Here is a 26,305-nt window from a genome sequence, read left to right as displayed (position 1 = left end):
AAATTAAACACGAAAACACCAGTTGTGTGAAAGAAGTCAAAAAGAATGCCTTGCAAATGAGCCAGACAAGTACATCTCCTACCTACCATTTCACCAAATACGTTGTTGGCCACAGGGACCTCACACAGGAAGATACCCCTTGGCTGGCCCATTCCTATTTTGATGTAGCTGCTACAATAGACCATAACCAAAAGGCCAAAAACAAATAGGCTTCTCCAGAAAGTAAACGTCATCATAGGTCAACAGGAAACATGGGCACGTAGCAAAAAAATAAAAAATTAAAAAATTAAAAAAAATGATATTCTCAAGCCCCTCTGTTCTTTGCCCTTTCTGCCTGGCTGTGATCCTCATATGAGGACATGTATTTATACTGGATGAATGATGCTAAGCCCTTTGAAAGTATAAACAGTATACTACATAGTTCCATCCTGGCTATGAAGAAGGAACCAGATTCCACTAATCTTTAAAAGTTCTCAAACTGAGAGATCATCAATCAAGTTCACACAGTATTAGGTGTTTTCCTTTTAAGTCTTAATGCCTTACGTGATTCTGAAACACATCAAGGCAAGTGCTCACCCATCTCACTGCGGATGTGGGTGGAAGAAAAAGAGCTTACGGTGGGTGACATTACTACAGGGAGTGAACCTGAGGTCACAGCCCTGGAAGCTGACATTGGTATATCAACAACTAAACAGGGCCACCGGTAATTAAAGGTATTTCTTTGTGGAGCGGGAGCCGGCAGGGTCAGGTACCGTTTTACATCACAAACCAGTCCTTTATGCATGTAGATTTGCCAGCATTATCTGCGCAGGGAGAAGAAGACATTAGCAGCAGCTGTCTCTCTGCTTTTACACTGAAAATTCTATTCACACAGACAGGTGGAGTAATTTAAAAGCCAATGTGGTGCAATTTGGATGTGACTAATGTCACTGCCTACTAAAATGCCACCATTACCACTGTTTATGGAAACATTACTAAAATTACATTTTATTCATAAGAATTTTAGGATTCTCGTTATTACTAGCTTTAAAATGATCAGACCTCAGTGTCATAGCCCAGAGCAGTGGCTTCACTCTCAAGGGTTTATCAGCCTTCTTTGCTGAGAAACGACAGTTGGATTGTAGTTTCAAGAGTAATCGGGACTGCAGAGCAGCTTCCCAGATCTCCATAAAGCAAATTAAAGACATAGCTCTTTGGCGTCCTGGACACGTGATGAGCAAAAAATCTTCAAGGAGCTAAATTCTGTGTTAGAAGGTTGAGTTAGGATTTGCATGAGGAGAGATTCCTCACCCCCAAACTACTAACAGACATTGTTAGTAATACAAGGGGAGAGATTTACATATTTCCATAAGGAAGGAAGAACAGCTAATGTTTAAAATCTGAAATTCTAACTATGCATAAATTATTACAGATGCACAAAATATCGACAGCTCTAGCTGTGCCTTTTTTACGGGCAGAAATGTTTGGAAAAAGAATCCAGAGAGGAAAGGACCATCCTTGATCCGTAGTTACCAACAACCATCAGACTGCATTATGAAGTTTTATGCCAAACCCTCTGGCTCATATTTTTATTTTTAAAAATACTAATTAGCTAGTTCATGGAACGAGATTATAATTACACCTTTGAACTTCCACAGTGCAATTTGGTTTGCTCTGTATTTGAGAGGCAACGTGGTGGAGAGCACATGGAAATTCAAGTCAGGAGATTCTGGTTCCAGCTCAGCCAGGTCCTAGCTTTTGCCCTTGAGAAAAATCATGAACTTCTCTAAACTTCATTTTTGTCATCTTGCTACCTTATAGGATTATCTTTAGAATCCAATGTACGTGAAAATATTAAACTACAAAGCACCAGAGAGATACATATTATGATTTTATTTAGCCTTTTGATCAGTGTTTTTCTTCAGCTGTTAACAGGGCAGAAGGATCCAGTGTCAAAACAGCCAAGCAATTGATAGATCATTTTTATTTTATTTTATTTTATTTTATTGAGGGGCAGGGAAGAGGGGGGCGGTGGAGGAGGGACGGAGAGAGAGAATCTCAAGCAGGCTCTGTGCTCTCAGTGCAGAGCCCAACATGGGGCTCGATCTCACTAACCATGAGATCATGACATGAACTGAAATCAAGAGTTGGATGCTTCATCGACTGAGCCACCCAGGAGCCCCTAATAGATCATTTTTAGTAAAATGAATGATAGAGCTGCCTGGGTGGCTCAGTGGGTTGAGTGTTGGACTTGGGCTCAGGTCATGACATCATGGTTTGTGAGTTCAACCCCCATATTGGGCTTGCTGCTGTCAGCATGGAGCCCATTTTGGATCCTCTGTCCCCCTCTCTCTCTGCCCCTCCCCTGCTCATGCTTTTTCTCTCTCTCTCAAAAAATAAATAAAAATCATTAAAAAAAAACCCGAATGATAAATGTAACATTATGTCATCAGCAGGAGATAATTTCATTTATTTTTAAACATAAAATCAAGTCATTTTTTGGTAGAGTTTCTCCCCCAAGAAGTTTGAAACATGGCTTTTCTTTACATAATAAGAATTATTCCCAAACTTCTATCACCTGCAATAGAAATGATCTCTACTCGATCTTTCTTATGATGAATGTTCCTGCTAATAGACCTGGCCCCTGGGCGTCCCAAGAACTTCCTAAGACACTGAATTCTCAGAGGTCACTCATGTCATGGGAGAGCATATGGGCTCTGTAGGGATGCTAGCAACAAAGTCAATGTGAAAATAGAAGAAAACTGACCACAGAATATTAAGAACAGAAAAGCAAAGACACATAACAGGTTAAGTTCATAGACATTGTCCCTGTTTTTTTCTTAACAGCAAATACCAAGAGGACATTACAGTACAAGTAGTTATTTCAGTCAAACCAAAGGTCTCTATTTTGGAATATTTTGAACAATATATTATAAAACCAAGTAATTTGTGTCTCCTATCACCTAACTTAGGATGTTCGTGTTTAATAGCTTCAAGTTATCTAAGGTGTTATCTCTTCTTTATAGTGTTTAAAGTGTATTGGGACCCACACTCACTGAGCTGTAATTCACTGAGTGAAGGCGTTTTGTAATGGCAAGAAAAAAACAGGGACTAAAGGTCTTTAAGATGTAGAAAACTTCCTGGTATAACTCAGCTATTCCTTTGCTCTCAGAGGCTCTCCATAGGCCCATCAAGAAATTGGTGCCTATCTGAGTTCCTGAAGGCTCTCTCCTGCTCTTGACACGCTAGGGTGAGTATCAAGTCCACTGAGGTGAGCCAGCTTTGCCAAGCTCAGGACTCTGCAGACAGAGGGACAGGCAGTATTGAAACACCCTTGTCAGTATCGGTCATTTCGATGTGAATCCACACAGTCACAATCATTGCCACCTAGGAGCCTTAATAAAATAATTTCTGCTACCTCATGGCATTCAGTTATTACAGGTAAGCTGGGACCATGAGCCGAGCAACAGGCCACCGGTTGCAGTGTCTCCACTCTTTGGTTACCCCCTGGCATACGCTCACAATGGCAAAAACAGAAAAATGAGAGCCCTGATCATAAATATTCAGGGGATCAAAAGACGTGAAATGGATTCATTTTCCCCACTGGGATTCGTACAGATAGCAGGGGTTCAAGAGATTCGTCCCACAGAAAAACGTCCACATATGCAGGGACATACATGCACACACAGTGACACTTACATTTCCATAAGGAAGACTGGGACGTGACGGGGGATGCTTCCAGTTAAGGCAAATCAAGTATCCTAAATTCCAAGACACATAGATTTACTTCTACTGGAAAAACCAACCAACCCAACCAAAACACTGGAATCCTTTCCGAGACAAAACTAACTGATTTGCTCTCCATCAAACCTTCATACCTGAAAGCAAAGCACGTTCACTAGGAACCTTAAAGATTGAGGAAGTAAAAAGTCAAGCTTATATTCTATGAAATTCTGAAGGATTAGACTGAGTTAGCTTAAAAAATACGGCCACCCATACATACGCAATGCCCCACTTTTAATCTTTCAGGTAAACTGAGGTGGAATGGTTGTATACTTGTTGACTGAATCTGATACTTCACCTTCAAAAATATATGGCCATGGAGAGAAATCAGAAGACATGGTGGTGATGTAGGCTTTGAAGTACAAATGGCTGGCTAGTGTTCAAGCAGTTCTGTGTATCTGCAACCACCGACTTAATAAATTGTGCTTATATGGGCACTTTTGTTTTGAAACTAATCCTTTATTTAATTAGCCCGATTGAGAGTATATCAGAGAACCAAACTACAGTGTATTTTTAACTTACCCTTGGAAGCAAAAGGAAAATTTTGGCATAATCTGACAAACTGCCAGTCTCTACACAAGACCCTTGTATAAGGCACCAACCGTCAGTGACATTTGAGCACAAAAATCTCAGTCATATCCCCAAAATAACATAGAGCCCCAGTCAGAGCTCATTTGCTATGAGTCCTATGTACCTGGATAAATGGGCAATTTTCAAGTTGGACTTTTGTTTTTACTTTTGATTGTCCCCCCCCCCCCCCCCCGCCCGCCCCCACCATGTCCCCTCATCAACCGACTGTAATTACCCCAGGTCAGAAGTGCACAACCATGATGGGGAAGAAAGGCTGGGACAAGGGAAAGGAGGTGTGTGGAAGGCTGTGAGAGAGCTCTGCCAGGTCACTAATGGCCTCTGGGGCAACGACTTGGAGAACAGGCTGATGCTTTGCCTTTGATCTTCTAATTCACAATGATCATTAGTATTAACTCCGATTCTTCTGGGTGAAGAATTCCAGCTGTAGCCTTTTCAGTTTACCTGACCTAAGAAAATTCATCACCCATCCCATTAGGATTTCAATAACCAGCTAAGAAAAAGAGAAAAGCAGTTGCCCCAGAATCTAGAAACCCCCCGCTTCATTATTAAAAGAGTTTATATGACATATATTGTGGAAGAATTAGGGCATTCCAATATTACCTCCAAGTAATTAAATAATCTATTCCATTTTTCCTCCTGAGAGAGATGATTCCCAATTGGCTGAAAGATAGTCAGGGTCCAATGTAATCAAAGTTGAAATATGCTATCTCCAAAATAGCAGAGACCTTTTAAAATTAAGATAGAGGGATTTGTAATCAAACCTGGGTTAGTTTTGGCAAAGTCTAGCTCTGACCCATCATCATTTTTTTTTAATGTTTATTTGTTTTTGAGACACAGAGAGAAAGAGCACAAGCAGGGGAGGGGCAGAGAGAGAGGGAGACACAGAATCCGAAGCAGGCTCCAGGCTCTGAGCTGTCAGCGCGGAGCCCGACGCGGGCTCAAACTCATGAACCGTGAGATCATGACCTGAGCCAAAGTCAGACATTTAACCAACTGAGCCACCCAGGCGCCCCTGACCTGTCATCATTATTAAAGGCTATGAAGTTGGCAACTACATGTAAGGGAAAAAGTAATAACTATATAGATATTCTCCTAGGTTTAAGAGAGCTCATTTTTGATAAGGTACATGGACATCTGAGGGGGAGAAAAATCTTCTCACCCCTACATACTCGTTTTCAAGAATCTTAATTTTTTTTTTTTAATTTTTTTCTAACGTTTATTTATTTTTGAGACAGAGAGAGACAGAGTATGAACAGGGGAGGGGCAGAGAGAGAGGGAGACACAGAATCTGAAACAGGCTCCAGGCTCTGAGCTGTCAGCACAGAGCCCGACGCGGGGCTCGAACTCACGGACCGTGAGATCATGACCTGAGCCGAAGTCGGACGCTCAACCGACCAAGCCACCCAGGCGCCCCTAAGAATCTTAATTTAATAATATATCTACAGATAACACACAGTGAAGAAGGACTCAAAGTTGCTATCTCCACACACCACCTTCCTTAGGTCAGGCACATGAACATAAAGATAAATTAGGACTAGTTTGAAGGAGGGACTTTCTCAAATACTTTGTACTACCCTGACTCCCAGTCTATGCAGGAGTTCAAGAATACAGTCTTCCTGCCCCAATGTCTTCTTAGGACTAATTTGAGCTGAATCATGCTGGCTGGTTAAGCACAATGGAAATAATTACTCTTAAATCTATCAGTGTATAGAGGTGAGGGACAGAAAAACAGAAATGGAAAGAGAGGAGCAAATTTCATCTACTACCTACCTACCTGCCTGCCTACAGGTCCTTCTGTCTGCCTTTTGACCTTTCACTCGCCTTGATCAACAGAATGGGTTGTCTGGATACCAATGAGAAGCACTTTTTCAGTATAATAATAATTCCTAATGTTTAGAGAACAATTCTTCCAAAACTGCAAGCAGAGATATGACACTAAGATGTCGCCAACAGATCTTGTTACCAAAAGCAAAACCAATGAAACAACATCTGTCTCTTCTAGAGCATTCAATTCCCAATTCAATTCCATTTACTCCATCCTTAGAGTGGCAGACCCGCAGGGCACTTTTCATCTAATAGCGTTTCTATGGAAACGCCATTCTCAACCTGGAAGATTCTACAACCTCTCACTTTGGCTTTATCCACATTGAGAGGAAAGCCTTATAAATCAGAAATCGAGACATAATTTTGCCACAGACCCAAAAAAAAAAAAAAAATAATTGTTTTTCCAGGCTAGAAGTTCGCAAAAAGAAACAAAACCATGTGTAAAATATGTGTATCTGACATAGAAAACAAAGTGTCTCTATGAAGTACCAATGGGATTCCCAAAGATCAGTGAAAGGAATCCAAGAGAATGTGAATGAAAATCAATTCACCTTCAGGGTCACCTCCCCTGCTAGTCAATGCCAGATATGTCACCCCTTGTACGGTTGCTTCACCTGAACCTTCAGGTGTGTTATTTTAACAGCCTGCATTCTCCCTAAATTTCAAGATTCCTGGGATACACAGCAGCTCCATGCAGGAAAATATATCACTGCATATTTTAAATAAGAACCATATTAACCGCTTTTCTATTTAGATTATATTTAAATCTGCAATATGTTAGGGTAGGAAAACAAAACAAAACAAAAAACACCTTGATTTTTACCTTAAACATTGTATTTGTTTATTCCTTCTCCTCATTTCTACTAGGCCCTTAGGCATATCTTTGTTAACACTACCTAGTGAAATAACTAGCAATAGGCAAAACACATCCAGTTGGAACATTATGACATAGTAGGTTATAGTTGTAGTTGGAATAATGCCTTTAAGGGAAAAAGAAACTTTGATGCAGCATATGTCCCTGAACTGTCAATATACAGTGACTCATACTCAAATATTAAGTATTTTTTAATTGTTGGCAGTAATTTGTCTTCAGGCAAATGCAAGCACTTCTATTAATAAATGCTTTTGTTTTCTAATTCTCTCTTATTATCTAAATAACGTCAGTCATTCTTTTCAATTCCAGGCAACAGTTTCTTTGGAGAGACCTTCTTTAGTTATCAAAACTGGCAAATGTTCAACTTGAAACTAAGGTAGAAATTTGCATCACTGAAATTTCCTTTTACCCATAAGCACCAAAGTTTAAAATCTATTTCCTTTTTGATTATTTTCATCATATACAAGTTATTTCCAGTTCAGCTTGCTAGAGACTGTGAGTCCAAGAATGAAGCTTTCGTTCTCTCTTCAGGTAGTAAAATGTGCTGCTGATTAAATCTACCTGTGGACAACTACAGAACAGCACATTTTTCTTATGCATCTGGGGTGCAAATCCAGAAAGTTTTTGTTTTGTTTTGTTTTGTTTTATTCAGGCCCTTTTCTACTCCTCTAACACACAAATGCTAGAAAGCCCTTTCAAAGGCAGGTAGTTGCTGCTGCTGCTGTTGTTGTTGTTGTTAACTGAATAAGCCCAATGAAAAGATTGATCCATTTATTTGAAAAAGGGGCGGGGGGGAGTAGCAATTTGCTTCCAAAGAGGTGTGTGAGGTCTTATAATATGCCCTTTGGCATTGAAAAGATTAGTTTGTACCGTTTGCTAATAAATTGTTATTGCTATTATTTTAATTAGCCAGAGTTTCAATTGCTCTATTATATCTTGCAAGATTTCAGGCAGGATTTTCTAGATAAGCTGCATTAATCATATAGCAAGAATGTGATCATTTAGGGGTGCCCGAGTGGCTCAATTCGTTAAGTCTCTGACTTTGGATCCTGATCTTGTGGTTCATGAGTTCCAGCCCCGTGTTAGGGTCTGCGCCGACAGCTCAGAGCTTGCTTCGGATTCTGTGTCTCCCTTTCTCTCTGCCCCTTCCCCGCTCGTGCTCTGTCTGTGTCTTTCTCTCAAAAATAAATAAACATTAAAAAAAATTGTTTTTTAAAGAATGTGTTCATTTAAAATTTGTCCTGTCTGCCAAATGACTGTCATTTGTGTGCATCCCTAAAGAACTTTTAGAACTTGAAAAAAGTTGCAACAAGACTAGTATGTAGATGTCACTCTTACTTACATTTGGACAAATAACAAAACTCTTTGGAGGTTTTTCCATAGAATTTATTATTTTCAGCTCCTGACTATAAGCATTACCTAAGCAGTCTGTGGATTTCTTCAAGAAGTATAACAAGACACAGAGACCGGTGTTCCTGGTAACTGGAGATCTATCTGCTCTTGCAACTGGAGAAGAGGGAAGGGAATCTTTTTCATTGGGGGAAGGAAAAAGGGAGAAAATTTGAATATATCTCCTTTGCTTTTTACATGATATTATGAGACATTTGCTTTTTATTTTTATTTTATTTTTTTTTAATTTTTTTTTCAACGTTTATTTATTTTTGGGACAGAGAGAGACAGAGCATGAACGGGGCAGGGGCAGAGAGAGAGGGAGACACAGAATCGGAAACAGGCTCCAGGCTCTGAGCCATCAGCCCAGAGCCTGACACGGGGCTCGAACTCACGGACCGCGAGATCGTGACCTGGCTGAAGTCGGACGCTTAACCGACTGCGCCACCCAGGCACCCCACATTTGCTTTTTAGAGATGGTTACCAGCATCCATATTTTTGTGTGAGCACATGGCAGTGGAGTGGGGAACGTGGGTGGGAATGTCCAATGGAAACCACAAGGCAACTTCTGTGAGCATTCATAGAAAGCCAGGGAGACATGGACAAGTGGGTTTCCCCTTCCAGGGTAGTGGTACAGGCCAGCACAGACCCCCAAACTGAGGGAAATTAGCCAGACCTCAAGAAACCAGGAAGTTTATCAATAGTTTCTATTCCCATTGCCCAAATAACCTATGGACCACAAAAAGCATTGCAATGCAGGTAAAATCTTGCTGGCTGTTAACGACTTTTTTGTTTTGTTTTGTTTTGTTGTAGGAAGATAACATAGCTCTCTGCAAGGTTCTTCACAAGGATATGACCTAGAAAACCAGGAAGTCTGGTGGATGAATAAAAGAACTTGCTCCTCTCTCTCCTGATTCTGTCTGAACCAATATTTGATTATATTTTATTCAGGGGCACCTCAGCTTCAAGTAAAGCCAAAGCTCCTTTGCAGATTGAGATGGAAGCTCACAAAATCCATTCACTTTTTTCTGTCAGTATAGGAAACAGACTGGTTGTAACTGCAGGGTTCACCTGGTTTTGTCCCCTCTTCCCCCCCACTCATCCTCCAGATCTGGTTAGCTGGTCAGCTCCAGTGATGAAATGTCAGCATGGTTGCATCAGCACCTTTGACCAATTGGCACTTCGTACCTCCTGCTGTTTATTCTTCATGCTATGCCCGCTATGCCCTCCAGACCCTCGCCTTTCCCCCCACCCTTCCGTAGTGGTTGATAATCCCCAGTAGCAAACTTGTACAAGGCAGATAGATCGCAAACTATCCACACATATGTAACAAGTGTCAGCTTAGTAATGGCACTTGAAGTGGGTTTCAGGTAGACCTAATATTATGTTAAAATCAGTTCCACAGTCTAAATCTTCAACTGTCTACCAGCATGAACGAACCTCCACAGCTGATTCCAAAACCGGCAGTGCAGTCTAGTTGCTATTTGGAATCACAATGGTTAGAAGAGAGGAAGGAAACTATTTTTTTAGTTACTCCTGCTGCTCTGTTTTTATTTTATGCACAGACACTGGAAATTCTGGATTAACTTATACCCTGGAGTGTTAACGGAGGCGCAGCCTCTATGCAGAGGAGCAACCAGCATGGCCTTCGATAGCCCCTGTGTGTCCCCCTGTAACGGTACAAATCACCGAGGAACATGGCCCTGAAAGGGGGCAAGGGTGTGAGGGTCAACAGACCTGGATACGTTTGTGACAATGCAGAATTAACTTTAATACTTAAGAAAAATAAATAACTTCAAGAAAAGCCAACTATGCTAAACAGAGTCACATAAAAAGTTTGCTCCTGAAATTGTTCTTAAAAAGCCAAGATGGTTAACATTGATTCATCTTAGGCTAGGCTAGGCTATGACCTGTTTAAATTCAACCTTTGTCCCTAACATTGAATGTCTCCCTCACCAACAATTTTGCTGATTTCTAAAATATTATTTTATCCATAAATTTTCATTTTGTCTTCTTCCTTAGATGTCATTAAATCAGTATGCACTTACAAAAATATCCACCACAATATTATGATTATAAATATTTTGAACATGAAATTCATTCAGAACAATAAGCAAACAAAACAAATCCCTTGGTGGCATAAAGCCCCAAATCTCCAGTTTCTCACATCTCCAGGAGAATTCCTGCAGTGAAAACAGCAATACTCACACAGACAATATAAACTGTTACTCTGCTTGAAAAGTCACAGGGGACTACACAGGAAGAGCTGACTCTATATTGCTGTTTTCCTTTACAGTTCTAAGTACAGGGACCACTTTCACTGTGCAGCCGTGACTCAGATGAATGTTTTGTAATGGCAACCAAGTGCACTCAAACCACTTAAAAGCAAATTATGTGAGCATCTTGCCATTGCAACAAGATTTAAACTTTTTCGGACCATTCACTATAAAGGTCCACTAAAGCATTAGAAGAAATTAAGTCCTTCCCTTTGGGGTTTGTCTAAACTTTCTTCTTAGTAAGACTCGGTTCTAAGTACCTAAGAATCACACTGAGAAAAGCAACATCATTAGCATACATACTTAAAATCACAAGTCACATGAACTCCTAAACCTTGTAACTTACAGTTAACAAAATTGCAGTAGTGAACTGCAAATAAAACTCCTCATTTGGGGTAAGTATCTAGGAAATAAGTGCTAGCACTTTTGTAAAAACTAGGGGAACACAGCGATTTATGAAATATTCCAAGTGCAGAGGGATCATTTCCACCCCCCCTTGTTTTTCTATCACAACTGGTTCATTGTCCATATTTAGTTTACATATGTCATTTAGAATCCACTTACTGTTAGATGCTGGAACAGCCACGCCCTCATGATATTTGTGGCTACTTTGGGAAAGATGCCACGCTTTTTGTGACGCTTTTTGTCCTTATCTGGATCATCATCGTCACCTGTGCTGGGGGAAGCTACACTGTTGTCCAAGCCATCACCTGCAAACATAGTGAATCAAATTTTGACTGATGCTACCTTGACATGCTTTATTCAAATAGAATGCCTTTGGATATAAACAAAACCAAAAGAGCAATATAAATGATTAATAGTTTATTTGGTACTTTTTTTTTTTTTCCAAAACAAAGAGTAAAACAAGGCCTAGACTCAAAAGTAGTCAGGTCTAAGGAACTTCTTCCAAAGAACAGTGGGGAAAGTCAAAGGGAATGAAGGGAAATAGCCAATCTCTTTAGTAGCTTTGTTGCCATGGTAATTATTCAGATGTGTAGAGCTGAGACATGCTAAGCCTAACTCCTAGTGGGGAGTTAAATATAGTGGCCGCCATTGGCAGAAGCCAATGCCTGGGTATTCAAACCTCACATATAGTCGTTGATGTGGTCAACATGTGAGAAGATGCATTCAAGATATCAACTATTTCCACAAGTGATCTATCTTAAGACTAAAGTAGGCCATGGAAATGGTAGGTAATCCATCATCTAAGCAGTTTGACATAGGAATGCTTCAAATAGAATGTAATTTTTCTTGTCATAAAAAGAGAGCATCAAGTTTAGGAAGGGCAAAACTCCTGAAATAGTTTTTTAATTAGGAAATGATTACTATGTAAGTCAAATAAAGTGATGTTAAATTCATAGTCAATGGGAATTGTATTATCCTAAAAATCCAGGAAGTTTCTAAAGTTTCTTCTAGATTTAATTTTTTCTCATTGCAAAATCATCTGTTGACAAATCATCTGTTTCCTGAATATTGGATCCTATTTTTCCATTGATTTTTGCCATAACATTTACGTTGCTTCTTCTAGAAAATATTCTGGCTCTGTGACAAAATAAAATTAAAGATGTAGGATTCCTTTTACAATGTCATGTTTAATAAGACAAAAAAAAAAATGAAATTTCAGCCCATGTAATCACGCTGTCCAAAACAAGTCATAAGGCACAAGTGGAAACTAACTACCTTGGTTTGGACACAAAAGTTCAAAGGGAACGAGAGTGGACTGAACTCACTACACTAAAAAGGAGCTTAGCTTCTATCAAATGTGCCTTCCTACCTGCTGCCCCTGCTCTTGGGGGAAGCTACCGACTTTCAGAAAGGGATAGGTTGGTCTGGCCTACGAAGAATTGCTACAGCAGTAAGGCTCTGGATTGAGGCAAGACATGCACATGAGAGCATGTTCCCTGGGTTATGGAAGTCACTAGAGAGCAGTCTACAGGCCCAAACAATGAGGTCCTTTGGCAAGGCAATTTTCCTGGTCACTGTACATTGGAACTAGCCTCAGATTCAGTTACATCACTCTGTGAATTTCTTATTTCATATTCCTTATTTCTGTTACCTAAATACACTACATATGCAAAGAATTCTCTACTTTGATTCAGTTATTTCAGCCTAATCTTTAGTAATTATGTTGCCATTAATCAATTGTTCTTAACAACTCCCTTAGGACACCCCCCCCATCTCCCTTCCCCAACAAAGAAAATTGCCCCCAAACTGCCTTAACTTGTACTCAGGTAAAGTATAAAAACTCTTGTTGGGTGAGGAACAGACTAGTTTCAACATTTCTGCTATGATTACAGCATGTGCCGCAAATACAAAACTTTTGCAGAACTTTTCAGAGTGGGATTTTTATTAATTTTAAAAAGCACACTTTTATTATATTTAAAATCCATATACTTTGTTAAAGCCCCACAGAATCATTGCTGTGTTCTCAGTGGAAAAGATCATATAGACCCATAGTTCCAAAACCCTCACCGTACCAGTGAGGAAAGTGCTTGTATTCTGGTGGGTGACTTACCCAAGGTCACGCAGCAGGGATGGGACTGGCCCACCTGTGCCCGACCAGACACCCGCACCCCTAAATCAGTGTCCCTTCCACCCCACCAAACTCGTTATTTGCATAGCCAAGTGTTGTATAAGGAGTCCCCTTGGATTTGCCTAATAAATTCCTTGAAAGTCCAGTATTTAAAGAGGCTTTTTATTCAGAGAAGCAATTCACCATATAAAATAACAATTCATTAAAGAAACATGAGAAAAGAAACCAACTCAACAGCATTTAAAATTTCAATGGGCTAATCCACTCTCAATATGCAAAAGGTAACCGAGGAAAAGAAACACATTACTTGATCATTGATTAAAAATGAAAAGCATCTAACCTAATGACAGTTTTTTACCACCTCTCCATGATTGTTTTCCACCTTAAAAAAAAAATAGCCTTTCTATCTGTCTCCAAACCCCTTCAGATTAATTTAGCAGGCAATGCCTAGTGCCTGCCTCGAAGAGAATTCATTGATAATTTATGGAAATATCTACTATAATCCAGCGGAGATGACTTTTTTCCAGCTTTGTGCATCAATAGATAATCAAGGCCTTAAAGCAGCCTTAGCTTCCCATTACCTCAGGCAAAAGAATTCCTGAAAGCGTGCCTTGAGGGCACCTGAATTATATACTCCATTAGGAGAGGAAGGCTTTCTGCATTCCATGTGTAACACTCACCAGAACCTTTCCTGTTTATTTCTGCTGTATGAAAGCAGAAGCATTAGGAACAGAATTTTTTAAGTGAAGACTTATGTAGATACAATGGAGAAACCTTTCAAGCAGGAGCCAGATCACCCCCTTCAGTCCCTGGCAGTGACCTCTCCTGAATAAAAGGTTTCTATTACATCATTAGCTCAAGCCAAAAACAGCCTTGGCTTAATGCACAGTTTGTTCTTCCTACTGTTTTTAGGCAAATACAGCTACTTTACTCCCATCTGGGAGGGAAATTACACTGCTGGGTTGTAATCTAAGACAAGATTTTCATTGGAAGCAAATGCTTTCAATCCAGTGTAAATACTGGTGCATGTTCAGAAAAGCCTAAAACAATAAACCCTGCTCCTTCCCGACACAAGTTAGGGAAATGGAGAAGATGGGGAAGGAGAGGAGCATAATAAAACAGACTATTCTAAAAGCAAACACGTTCATAGATTTTAATAAATTGTTTAACCTCTTCCACTTTCTAGAATTGAAAATTGATCTCGAAACGTCTCAACCTCAGAGGAAAGTCTAAATGGTCGATTGTACCTTTAGCATTCCCATTCACTCTGCAATTTGATACAGTCACCTCTATGCGGTCTCTGGAGGATTTATTTCCTTTTTTTATTTTTAAGATCACTAAACAAACTTGGAGAACCGCCGGCCGACCACATGGCAGCAGGCAGCGGCTCTGAACCACATTTGTAAAATGTCAGCAGTGACTTCATTCCTGGAGCTGACTTCTCCTGCCGCCAAATGAAGGCAAACTGAAAAGGTGGAAATAATCATAAAAATGATGCTAGTCCATAAACAAGCTTACAGCCTCATTAGGATAGCAGTAGGCTCCAGTGGGTGATTTATGCTCGTTTTGCTGATGCTATGAGGAAATGCCATAGGGCGACTTTAGCCAATTGCTAATGGTTTCTGACAGCTTCTTAGCAACTAGTGCAAGCAACGTTGTGGCGTTTGCTAGTGACAGAAACCGAAAATGTCATATTATCTGCCCATGTGTCATGAAGTCCGTGTGGCAATTAACTAGCAGGCCAGTGACTGAGGGGCCAGAGGCTCCCGAAAATGGCCTTTGGCTATGCAGTGGCAGCCGATGGGCTCAGAGGCACACACTGCCTGCACATATGCAACATTCTAATGCAGAAATCCACTTCCTTGTGACTTCCCGGCTCTGATGAGACCGGGCCACTCAAATCCCTTTTTTCTCCCTCACTCAAGTGAAACTCTGGGCTCCTCTCTCTCTCTCTTCTCTCTCTCTCCTCTCTCTCTCTCTCTCTCTCTCTCTCTCTCTCTCTCTCTCTCGGCACCAGCTCAGGCCTTAGGAGAGGACTCCAAAGCAATCTGCTTTGATATGATTATCCGAATGGCTCCTTAATTGGCAATACCTGGTTCTGTGCTTTTTGGACGCTGGATTCAAAGGTGCTAGCCATTTTTCTGCTCTCTCACAAATTAGTCTAAAAGGATTTAAGATCACTGAAGCAGACTCATTGCCTGTCAGATTGCTGGGAGCAGAGGAAGTCTGTGCAGCAACAAGACACTATGTAAAAAACACCAGGCTTCTAACAAGCAGGGAGAGAATCTTGGCCACACTTTTCAGTTTCCGAGCTATCAAAACCATGCACTATATGTCAAACTGTCAAACCTTTCAGCGTGGGCCATTTGCCCTTTCAAATAATATTTAAGAATTGTTTTTACAAAATTTTATAGGCCATGGTCTAGTGAAAGAGGCCAACCAACAAAGAAAGGAATTTGTACTATAATTCGTCTACGGACAATTTCTTGTGAGACCTGGTCTGTCCCTGCGGAGCAAGGCAGGTGACCTGTGGCAGCTCCCAGGCTGTCAGAGAGCTCAGATTTCAAACACGCTCAACTCAAACATCCCGAGTCGCCTATTTAAGCATGCCCAGGCATTTAGACTGTGCTATCTCGTGCCTTTCAAGGCAGGATAAAGCGGCATTTACCGTATTCAGGCCATTCAATGGGTCAGACTGACCGTGTCAGCAGGGGCTCCTCTCCGGCAGGTCACAGCCCTGCTCCCATTTTTCTCCTCCTCCTGACTCCCTCTCTCCCCACCAGGACTGCCCTTCCCCAAAACATAGTTTGAGCCAGGCTAAAACAAAACCCCAAAGTGCCCAAGATTCACATCACAACTGATAGGGACCTCCAGTCAGTGGGCCAGCAGGCATCAACAAAATGGGTTGTCTGCCAGAGGGTTCGTTACGTCACCGAGGCAAAACTCCTAATTAGGGATATGAACTTTCAACTGCCAGGGCAAATGAAAGTGTTGGGTTGTGGACCTCCTTCTTTTGCTGGAAGCCATCCCAGCTCCAAGACGATTCATTTACGATTTTCTATTGAGACCCCACAGTTTGCAGCCAGGTTCTCTCCTTAACTTTTGCTTTACTCATCTTCAAGTGTTTGGAAACAGAATGCTTATCCCAGAAATGGACGGAGACTCAAAACCAAGGCCATTTATAATCGCATCTTTCGATACGGAGTAAATTCTGTCATGTCTTGAAAGGTATCCAAACGGTCAATTCAAAAGCATTCTTTAAGACTGTACAGCTCGTGTTGTAAGGTGGCTAAATTTTCATCCAATATTAAGGGTTTCTTTTTTTCTCTTGTCTGTTTTCTCACACAGCACATCAACAAGAGAGAATACGGCATTTCACCCCTTACATGGCGTGTAGAACATTCCTGCCTTTCTAGGGGCTGCTGGTGCAAACATCCCATCAGTATGGAGAGGTCAGGTTTCTTTTGTAGTGGAGCTATCCGGGTGTGCCAGGTTGTTAGGAAGAATGTAAAACTACCCCAAACCCACTTCTCCAGATCATGGCTGTGTCTACTTAGCCAGAAGTCAGATGGGATAATGTTTCTGTGTTATGTTAAGAGGATAAATGGTGAGAATTATAGACAAGCCTTTCTCAGGAACCAGCTAAAATACTTCAGAGGTTATAAAGAAGTGTTTTGTCTTCATTGAGAATGTGTAATAGCTGCCAGAATGATTTTTCTAAAATACATATCTGATCCTATAACCCTGGCACTTCAAATGCTTCCGTGGCTATCATTTGCCTTCAGGATAAAGGTCACACTTTTTAGCCTGGCGTGGAAGGCCTTTCACGATCTCTCTCCTGGGTGTTTCTTCTGTGGGTTCCCCGTGTTCACGGGTACTCACCGCCCCACCCCAATCCTGAGCCTGTTTGACCTTCTCACCGTCTCCCCGCAGGCACTGCTCTCACACCTCTTTGTGGTTCCCTGTGCTAGCCCCTTGGTAATGTCCTTCCTGGGAAGCTCCTTGGTGACCTTTTAGGCTCCACTCAACTGCCATCTCCTAGAAGAAGCACACACTGGACTCTCGCTGTTTAGTGATACCCCTCTCCAATCCCCAATTCTTCTTTTCCTGACATTCCTGCCTCCAAACACACATCATACTCTACCAAGACTGTTGATTTCTGTCGTCTCTGTCTCCTCAACTTGATTACAGGATATATGAAAGCAGGGACAGGGTCATTCTCCCCTCTAAGACGATCTAGTCCCAGGCTTACCCCAGTGTACAGGGTACAAATTTGCCAATTGGGTATTAAATGAATGAGCAAATGCATTTCTTTTTTTCACTGCATGGAGAAAACCACAGTTTCAATTTCCAGCTGTTATAATTCTTTTTGATACATACTTAAACTCCTGAAGAATATTCACGAAGGAAAGTCAGTTAAACTATAAGAAAACATAAAGGAAACACATTCTACAAAGCTGGGAAGCTTCCTTGGAATCTTTAAGCTCATCTTGGACAAAAGATGGATTGGGTTAAAGTATTGGAGTTCTTCATAATGCTTGCCATAGTCCCTCCCTCAAAAATGCGCTCCTACGTCCTTCAATTACAATTTAAAACTATTTACCTAATTAAAATTTCTTGCTGTTTGTCCATTTTTCCTGAGTTCAACTTCAAAAAATAAACCAAAAGTTTTGTTTCTCTCTACATTTTTCCCAATGAATTATATATATTACTTTTACACGTCTTCCAGTTTTGACATAGCAAAGAAACTCAACTGTCTCTGAGCAGAAAATTTCACCCTCAGTTGAGACTCCAGACTCAGATTATAGACACGGTGCTAAATACAAAACCCTAGAAACTCTGGCATTTCCTTGTTTTGCCAAGTCATGGATCAGTCTTTCCCATAGCATCATTCCTCCACACCTGCCTCAGCAATTTTTTAGCAACAGGTTATCTGAGGACATTAGTATATGATATGTTGACATGTCATAGATTGACATGTCATAGGGTCCTAGGAGACATTAGAAAGGGTTTTGTAAGACATACGAAAACCTACTATGACCTCTTGAGTTTTATCACACACTTTCAAGAAAAATGGAGCAGACTTCATATATCTTCAAATCTGCAGGCAATATACAAATACATAATAGTCTAAATCCAATGGTCAACTTTTAAGTTTAACTTTAACTAGGGTTCTATTTTTTTTTAATTTTTTTAACGCTTATTCATTTGTGAGAGACAGAGAGAGACAGTGCGTGAGTGGGGGAGGGGTAGAGAGAGAGGGAGACACAGAATCTGAAGCAGACCCCAGGCTCTGAGCGGTCAGCACAGAGCCCGATGTGGGGCTCGAACTCAAAGACAGTGAGATCATGACATGAGACCTTGCATCTCTTCTCATCCTTAGGTGTTTAAGGATTCCTTCTTCTTAATTTAAAGTGATTTTCAGCTGATCAAAACAAAACAAAACAAAACAAAGGAAAGCACATTCTCCTATATTTTATGTTACCACCCAGGACTTTCCTGAAAATCCTGAGGTAAGGTGTTAGATGTTGGCACCTGTCATAGCAGTGTGAGGTTCTAAAAAGGGTGAAAGGAATGGCCAGTGCTACAGATACACTAAAGGCAGTAACTGAAAAGACAGAGGTAAGAAGAGTGGGGGAGAAGATTAAGAATAAGAAAACTTGGGGTGCCTGGGTGGCTCAGTCTGTTGAGCATCCGATTTCAGCTCAGGTCATGATCTCACAGTTCATAAGTTCGAGCCCTACATCAGCCTCTGTGCTGACAGCTCAGAGCCTGGAGACTGCTTTGGATTCTGTGTCTCCCTCCCTCTCTCTCTCTGCATGCCCCGCCCCCCCCCCTGCCCCACTCATTCTCTGTCTGTATCTCTCAAAAATAAATAAACATTAAAAAAAAGAATAAGAAAACTTTTGGGGTGCCTGGGTGGTTCAGTCAGTTAAGCATCTGACTCTTGATTTTGGCTCAGGTCATGATCTCAGTTTGTGGGTTTGAGCCTTGCATAGGGCTCTGTGCTGACTGTGCAGAGCCTGCTTGGGATTCTCTCTCTCTCTCTCTCTCTCTCTCTCTCTCTCTCTCTCTCTCTCTCCGCCCCTCCCCTGCTTGTTCTCTCTCTCTCAAAATAAATAAACATTAAATATATATATTTTAAAAAAGAATAAGCAAACTTTAAATAAACACATTGTTGGCCCTTATAAAAAGAAACATCTAGGTACACTTCCTCAGATTGGCTTCACAGAGATTTGCCATGATGCTTTTCCTTTCTCTTTGAATTTAGGTCTGTTAAAGATGACAAATATTTGTTAATAGTTAACCACTGTGAGGGGCGCCTGAGTGGTTCAGTGGTTAAGTGGCTGACTCTTGATTTAGGCTCAGGTCATGATCTCATAGTTCATGGGTTCAAGTCCATGTCAGGCTCTGCACTGACAGCACAGAGTCTGCCTGGGATTCTCTCTCTCCCTCTCTCCCTGCCCCTACCTTGCTCGCACTCTATCTCTCTCTCTCAAAAATAAATAAACATTTTTAAAAAATCGTTAACCACTGTGAAATGAGCTCACAGCCTTATTCTGCCCTGTAGTGGACTCCTGACATCACAGAACCCTAAGAGAAGAAATGGAGATTCAGAGCCTGGAGAAAGTAACTCTCTCTATGAATATACTGCTTCCTTTTCTAAAGAGTGAACTGTTGCCTTTAAAAGTGAGCCCTATATGGGGTGCCTGGGTGGCTCAGTTGGTTAAGCATCTGACTTTGGTTCAGGTCATGATCTCCCAGTTTGTGGGTTTGAGCCCCATGCCGGGCTCTGTGCTGACAGCTTGGAGCCTGGAGCCAGCTTTGGATTGTGTCTCCCTCTCTCTCTGCCCCTCCCCCACTCGCACTCTGTCTCTCCCACTTTCTCAAAGATAAACATTAAAAAAAATTTTTTTTAAATGAGCCCTATATAGGTAACCATCTTTTGTGTAAGGGGTCACTCTTATCATTCACTCATTTGTTCTTTAACGAAAACGTATTGAATACTCACTATGTCCCAAACACTATGTTGAACCATTAGAAACACTAATGGTGAACAAAATCAGGAACAGTCTTTGTTTCTATGGAGCTTTTCAGTTAGAGGGCACAGATGTTAAATGAAATAAACACAGTAATAAATGTACAATTGTCCTCCATCAGAAAGAAATGTAAATCTCTGAGTGTGTGAAACAAAGGAAACTGACTTAGGAGGAATCTGAGCAGAATCTGAAGGATGGAGAAAAGTCAAGCAGGTATGGTGAGCAGACTAAAAGGGCAGAGAACAGAAAAAGTATTGCAGCATCTGCAAATGCCCTGTGTCTGGAAGCATGGCACAACGACAGAACTGGAACCTGGGAAGGCAGGACAAGATGACATTGGAGAGGTAAGAGGAGCAAGAACACTTAGAGCCTCAGGGGCCACAGTCAGGATTTGGGTGTTTGTCCCTAGGGTTCTGAGTAGCAACCCATACACGTATTTCTATGGTGTCACCAGTGTCCTCTCCATTGCATGCCCCGATGTTACATAAATTTTACCAAATAAAGCCTCATTCCCCAGTGTCTCTTTCTAGTTCAATCTAAAAAATCCTTTGATTCCAGATTAAGACTGGGGAATGAGGGACAATGGAAAAGCAATGAGTCCATTCAGGTAGACCCCAATGTAGGCACAGATGACACTCTGAAGTTAATTTGTAACTAGGTCTCTTGGACAGTAGAACATATTTTCACATGGAAGCAAGTTAAGAATGGTTAGGTCTCAAGGTTTGCTCATCAAAGCCAACGAAATTCATCAAGTGAATAAAGTTCTAACTGACATCTGAGCCCTGGGTGCAAGAAGTCAGAAAGTGTAAGAAGAAGGAGGAAGATGAGTTTTTTCCTCATATTCCTGTATACAGAGTCAGCCTAGGAAAATATTAAAACACGTGTAAGTGCCTTTAGTATCTCCTTTTCTCTTTGTCACTTCCATTGCACAGATCCATCTCCTGGAGGCTCTAAGTAGCCCAATGCCTTGGAGAGGCACGCGGCCTCCTCCCACTGTGGACGCCCCACCCAGATCTATCCTCTTCTTGCTCTGAGCTCACACTTATCATTCCCCAACAACCAAAATACCCAGCCTTTGAATCTAGTTGATCTAAGCCAGACTTTAGGTAGAAAGCCATCTGAAAGCACTAATTGGTTGGGACTAGGCAGGAATAACTGATGCCCCCTCACCTTCCCAGAAATGTTGGCACTTTGAAAAGGAAATTCGTTAATGCAAATGAATCTTTAAATGGCAGAATTTCAGGTAGAGCAATAAATAAAGCTTAAAAAATTTTTTTTTAATACAGCTGCTGTTGGGAAAGTTTTGTTGTTGTTTTAAGCCACAGATGCCAGCCTTTCAGAAGAGCCCCAGGATCACCTTCCAAACTTGTCATTACACCCCACCGCTCTCAACCACTCCACCCCTGTTCATCCCTGAAGACATTTGGGAAGCCATGCCTTTTTTACTGTTCTCAGTTTTTCTTTTTCTTTTTCTTTTCTCCACAGAGATTGTGGTGACAGTAAATGGGTCCCGGGGATGCACAGCAAGGAGACTAGGAGTGAGAGATCTTGGTTGAACACTTGTGTGTATATGTAGGACATTTGTACAATCTGGGTGTTTATAACTTAAGGATTGCCAACCCATTGAAATAAATTTGCAATCACTCCTTTACTACAATTAAATGCATTCTATTAAGCATCTATCACTTCACGATTCTTCACTGAGAACACAAATAATGCATAAAACACAACAGGGTAAAAAATATGAAAAGAATCCAATTAAATAACCAAGACCCAGAATGAAAATGCTTACTGGATTTTTGTGCAATACAAAGAAAATCTCTTGAATTATTTTAATATGCCATCGATGGAATTAAGGGAAGAAATAGGACTTTCTAAATTCATGGAAAATAAGGCTTGTCAGTCAGAGTTGGTCATTATTCAAATTTGTAGTTTACTTAAGATTTATTTTATGTAAGTATTTTTACAAGTAGAGTAATGTGGACAGATACACGTGCACCAAGAAATTGGCTAAATTTTCCAAGTTTTTTTTTTTAATCATTGTACTTTGTTCTTTTGAGATAGGAATACCTTTTTCTAGTAATTCAATATGACTTTTTGACTTGAATTCCCCTCAGGGGAACAACAGCAAATTAGTTACCTATCCACAGAGGACAAACAGCAATGATGAATAGGAAAGAAAAAAAAGCACAGATTTTTACTCATTTTTCAACCATTCAGCATTTTTTTTTTTTACGGCTAAACACCATGGAAAATCCCTGCAAAAACAGCATAACTTCTTAATGAAGTCTTAGAAACTTCAGGATGTGAGTGCACTGCAAAATATTACTGAAACCTTTGTATTTACACCAACAGTAAAACAAAATGGAAATCCCCCCATCGTTTTCTAAGGCAAAAAGAAAGAAAATATGCTTACAACTGCAAAGGTAAAACAGTACAGAAGTCATAAACTTTTGTTTTGAATCAACATCTCAGAAAGCATTTTAGGAACTAGTACTTTACCTTTTTAATGTTATAGCAATGCATGACAAATTCCTCGAGATATTCTTCCCCAAATATATAAATCATATATTAATGAATGGTCACAAAATTCTTTTTAACCATGAAAATAAATAAATCTCTTAGTAAAAACAAAAGCAGAAAACAAATGCCACACATGGGATCTTATAGACAGGCACACACACACACACACACACACACACACACACACACACCATTTATTTCTGTGAGATCCTCAAACCTTGCCATATAATTTATTTTTAAACTTCAACATATTCTGCATGTATGCATGTATATATGCACGTATGCGTGTGTGTATATATACGTACGCTTACACAGACAAGATAACATTCATTTATCAAAGAGGTCACTTCTCCAACAAACTTAATTATATAGAATACATTTGAAAAGAAGGATTTAAAAAAAAAGTTCCTGACATGCAGATTAGAAGTGGTTGAATTGGTTCTCAACTTTGGCTACACATAGAATCATGTGGTAGTTTTTACAACTCCTGATGCCTCCACTCTACCCAAGACCAATTAAATTAGTATTTTGGAGGGTGAGATCCCAGCATTAATGAGTTGTAAAGCTCCAAGATGATTAAAATGTACAGCCAAGTTTGAGAACCAGTGGATTAGAATCACAGATTATATGTGGCAAAGCTCATATATTTTTTACAGAGAAATGACCATAAGACCTTTAATCAGAGAATTATGTGTATTTTAGATGAAGTTTTCAAAGGTTTACTCATCGGGTTTCCTGACTCATAGTTTGTAGACTGAGAGTTTTATAATAATGTAAGATGATAAAAAGGCAAAAAATAAGAACCTAAGAAGCATAGCACACTAGGGCCCTTTAGCATAGGGGAAAACAGCCCTATAAATGCTACAGAGGCGGTAAACAAAAAAATATGTAGCATAGTGCCATAAATCAAATATCTACTGAGTTTTAAAAATTCTTTAAGCTTGTTAAAATTAGATATGATACGGTGTATGTGTAGTCCGAAAACATTTTCCTAAAAATGCCCTAAATTTTTTAATATTTAAAAAAGTAAGATTCTGTTCATCTGGACCACATCATTCTTAAATGGCCGCAGATAAACCAGGATAACATGTCTACGTTCCGTAGAAACTTTTCACGTGTCTGCCCTCACTTCACTGGTCTGCGTAGCTAGACGGAGCCTGTGCTTTACTCAGGGCACTGGTCTATCTTCTGACCCTCCTGGCTTCCTGGGGATCTTCTCTCAAGGTCTTCATGGGCTCTTCATCCCTTTTCATCTGCTCTCAGTACATAAGGAGGTAGGAGGGAAGGGCATGGTGTGTGCAGGAAGGGCGAGGAGGCAGCTGCAGGGCAAGTGTTGTTTGGTGGAGGAAGTACCCCCTGAGGTAGGTAAGGTAAAAGTTGGAGCAAGAGAGAATGCTGTGGGTCAAGGGGGAAACAAACAGATGGCATTCTGTACAGAGAGGTTTCTTTGCATTCCAAGTAAAATGGAACTAGGTTGTAAAATGTATACTGGGAAGTCATTAAGAATCAAGTGATGTTGGGGCGCCTGGGTGGTTCAGTCGGTTAAGCGTCTTTCGCTCAGGTCATGATCTCATGGTTTGTGGGTTTGAGCCCCATATTGGGCTCTGGGCTGACGGCTCAGAGCCTGGAGCCTGCTTCAGATTCTGTGTCTCCCTCTCTCTCTGTCCCTGCCCCCCCCCCCCCACCCGGTCATGCTCTGTCTGTCTCTCTCTCAAAAATAAACACTAAAAAAATTAATTTTAAAAAAGCGATGTTAAGTTTACTTAGAAGGAAAACAGGCAAGAAAGTTGGAGTAAAAAAAATGAAAGCTTGTTTTTTTCTCTTATTGTAAAACCATCTGAAAATCCAACCGTTTGTGAAAGAAAAGGTTTGAGAATTACTGGCATCATGTCTGTTATTCCATCTAAACTTCTCTCTGATTATCCAAGACTTCGATTCTTCGGTAGAGTTTCTCTGGCACACATACAGTCACTCGGCTAATTAGGGACAGGTGTAAGGTGCTGACTTGCTTTGGTGGGCATGGTAAGGATGAAGGAACTTCTACAGCAGTGCTGCTCCTAAGGTAATGTACTTACGAAGCACCAGGGATCCTGTTAAAATGCAGTTTCAGATTCAGAGGGGCGGAGCCTAAGATTCTGCATTTCTAACAAGCTCCCAGGTGCTGTGGATGCTGCGATGCAGGTCCAGGGACCACAGTGTGCATTGTAGCAAGGTTCTGGATGATCTTCCCCTCTAGGCAAATAAAGCTAGGAAGTGTTGGATGTGTGCAGGTGCCTAGTTACAGTGGAAGGTGGGACAGTCTCCCCTCACTGCACACGGCGAGGACTGGCCCCACACCCAGTGGACAAGAATGGGGAAAAGGCTGTTCAGGTCCTCATTTTGAGCATAACCTCATGATGTCTCTAGGACTAACCAGAGAATCAGAACAAGCCAGGATGTCTCCAAGGGACCGCTCGCCTTTCTGTTAGTGCCACAGCCCTCTCTCTTCCTTCATCTCCTCAGCACATGGAACACCTCACTTCTTGCCCCGGAGGTAATACCGGAGAACAGTTTAGTCTCTGGAGTCGGATTGTCTAGGTTCACCATTTGATAGCTGTGCGACCCTGAGCAAGTTACTTAACCCCCCCCCCCAAGCCTCTGTTTCGCCCCTCTGGAAAAAATAAGCATAGTAATAGTACTTATCTCTGAGAGTTAGAGAACAGATGAAATAAAATAAGCTGCATAAAACGCTGAACGCATCACCCAGCAGCGCTGGCTTAGCTCAACAAATGCCCGTTGCTGTGGTTGTTTTGCTACCAAGGACTTTCTCTGAGCCCCGCACCCTAAGCAGGGAAACAATCACAGCCACTCTCGTCATGTCTCCCCATTTCCACCATCCCTTTCTCATTCCTAGAAGACACTTTTCCAAAATGTATACACCCATTCTCCTAGCACTGCATATCATTTTAATGTTTTCTTTTCTCCCCCCCCCCCCAAAGAGTCCTGGAGTGACTTGTGTGCTTCAGAGGAAAATGGGTGGATGGTGCTACCTAACCCCCCCCCCCCACAAGACACTGGCAGCCTAGGGCTGGACGGTGATACACTGGAAACCGTTTTATTAATACAAGTTCTCATCCCCCACACAACATAGGTCAATTCATAATACCTTGTCCTCTGTTCTCCAAATAACATTTCCGTGGTAATTAATAGTAAAGGCTTTTGGTTTTAATTTACAAATATGGAAACTCGTTATGCCATCTAAGAAAGTATCTTTAAGGTCTAGGACAAGTGAGATGCACTATAGAAAAATGGGGGCACCTGGGCGGCTCAGTCAGTTAAGCATCTGACTTTGGCTTAGGTCATGATCTCACCGTTTGTGAGCTCTAGCCCAGCTTCAGGTGTGCCCCGCCTCTCTCTCTCTCTCCCTCTCTCTCTCCCTTTCTCTCTCTCTTTTCCTCTCTCCCTCCCCCTCTCTCACTTGCACCCTCTCTCTCTCAAAAAAAAAAAAAAAAGG

General features: G+C 41.1%; 1 protein-coding gene across 5 annotated transcripts in view; it reads right to left on the bottom strand.

Moving 5' to 3' along the window:
- MEIS1 (Meis homeobox 1) overlaps positions 1-26,305 on the bottom strand; it is a 146,244-nt gene that overhangs the window by 49,597 nt on the left and 70,342 nt on the right. For all 5 annotated transcript variants that reach the window (XM_047851458.1, XM_047851459.1, XM_047851460.1 and 2 more), the window contains one exon: positions 11,281-11,426. In XM_047851458.1, the coding sequence (XP_047707414.1) occupies positions 11,281-11,426 (146 nt within the window). The remainder of the gene's footprint in view (positions 1-11,280; positions 11,427-26,305) is intronic.

This window comes from Prionailurus viverrinus, chromosome A3 (genome assembly GCF_022837055.1).
Source record: "Prionailurus viverrinus isolate Anna chromosome A3, UM_Priviv_1.0, whole genome shotgun sequence".
NCBI classification, from domain to species: Eukaryota; Metazoa; Chordata; class Mammalia; order Carnivora; family Felidae; genus Prionailurus; species Prionailurus viverrinus.
Note: the sequence above shows the minus strand (reverse complement) of the source record. Positions and strands in the feature narration are given on the sequence as shown.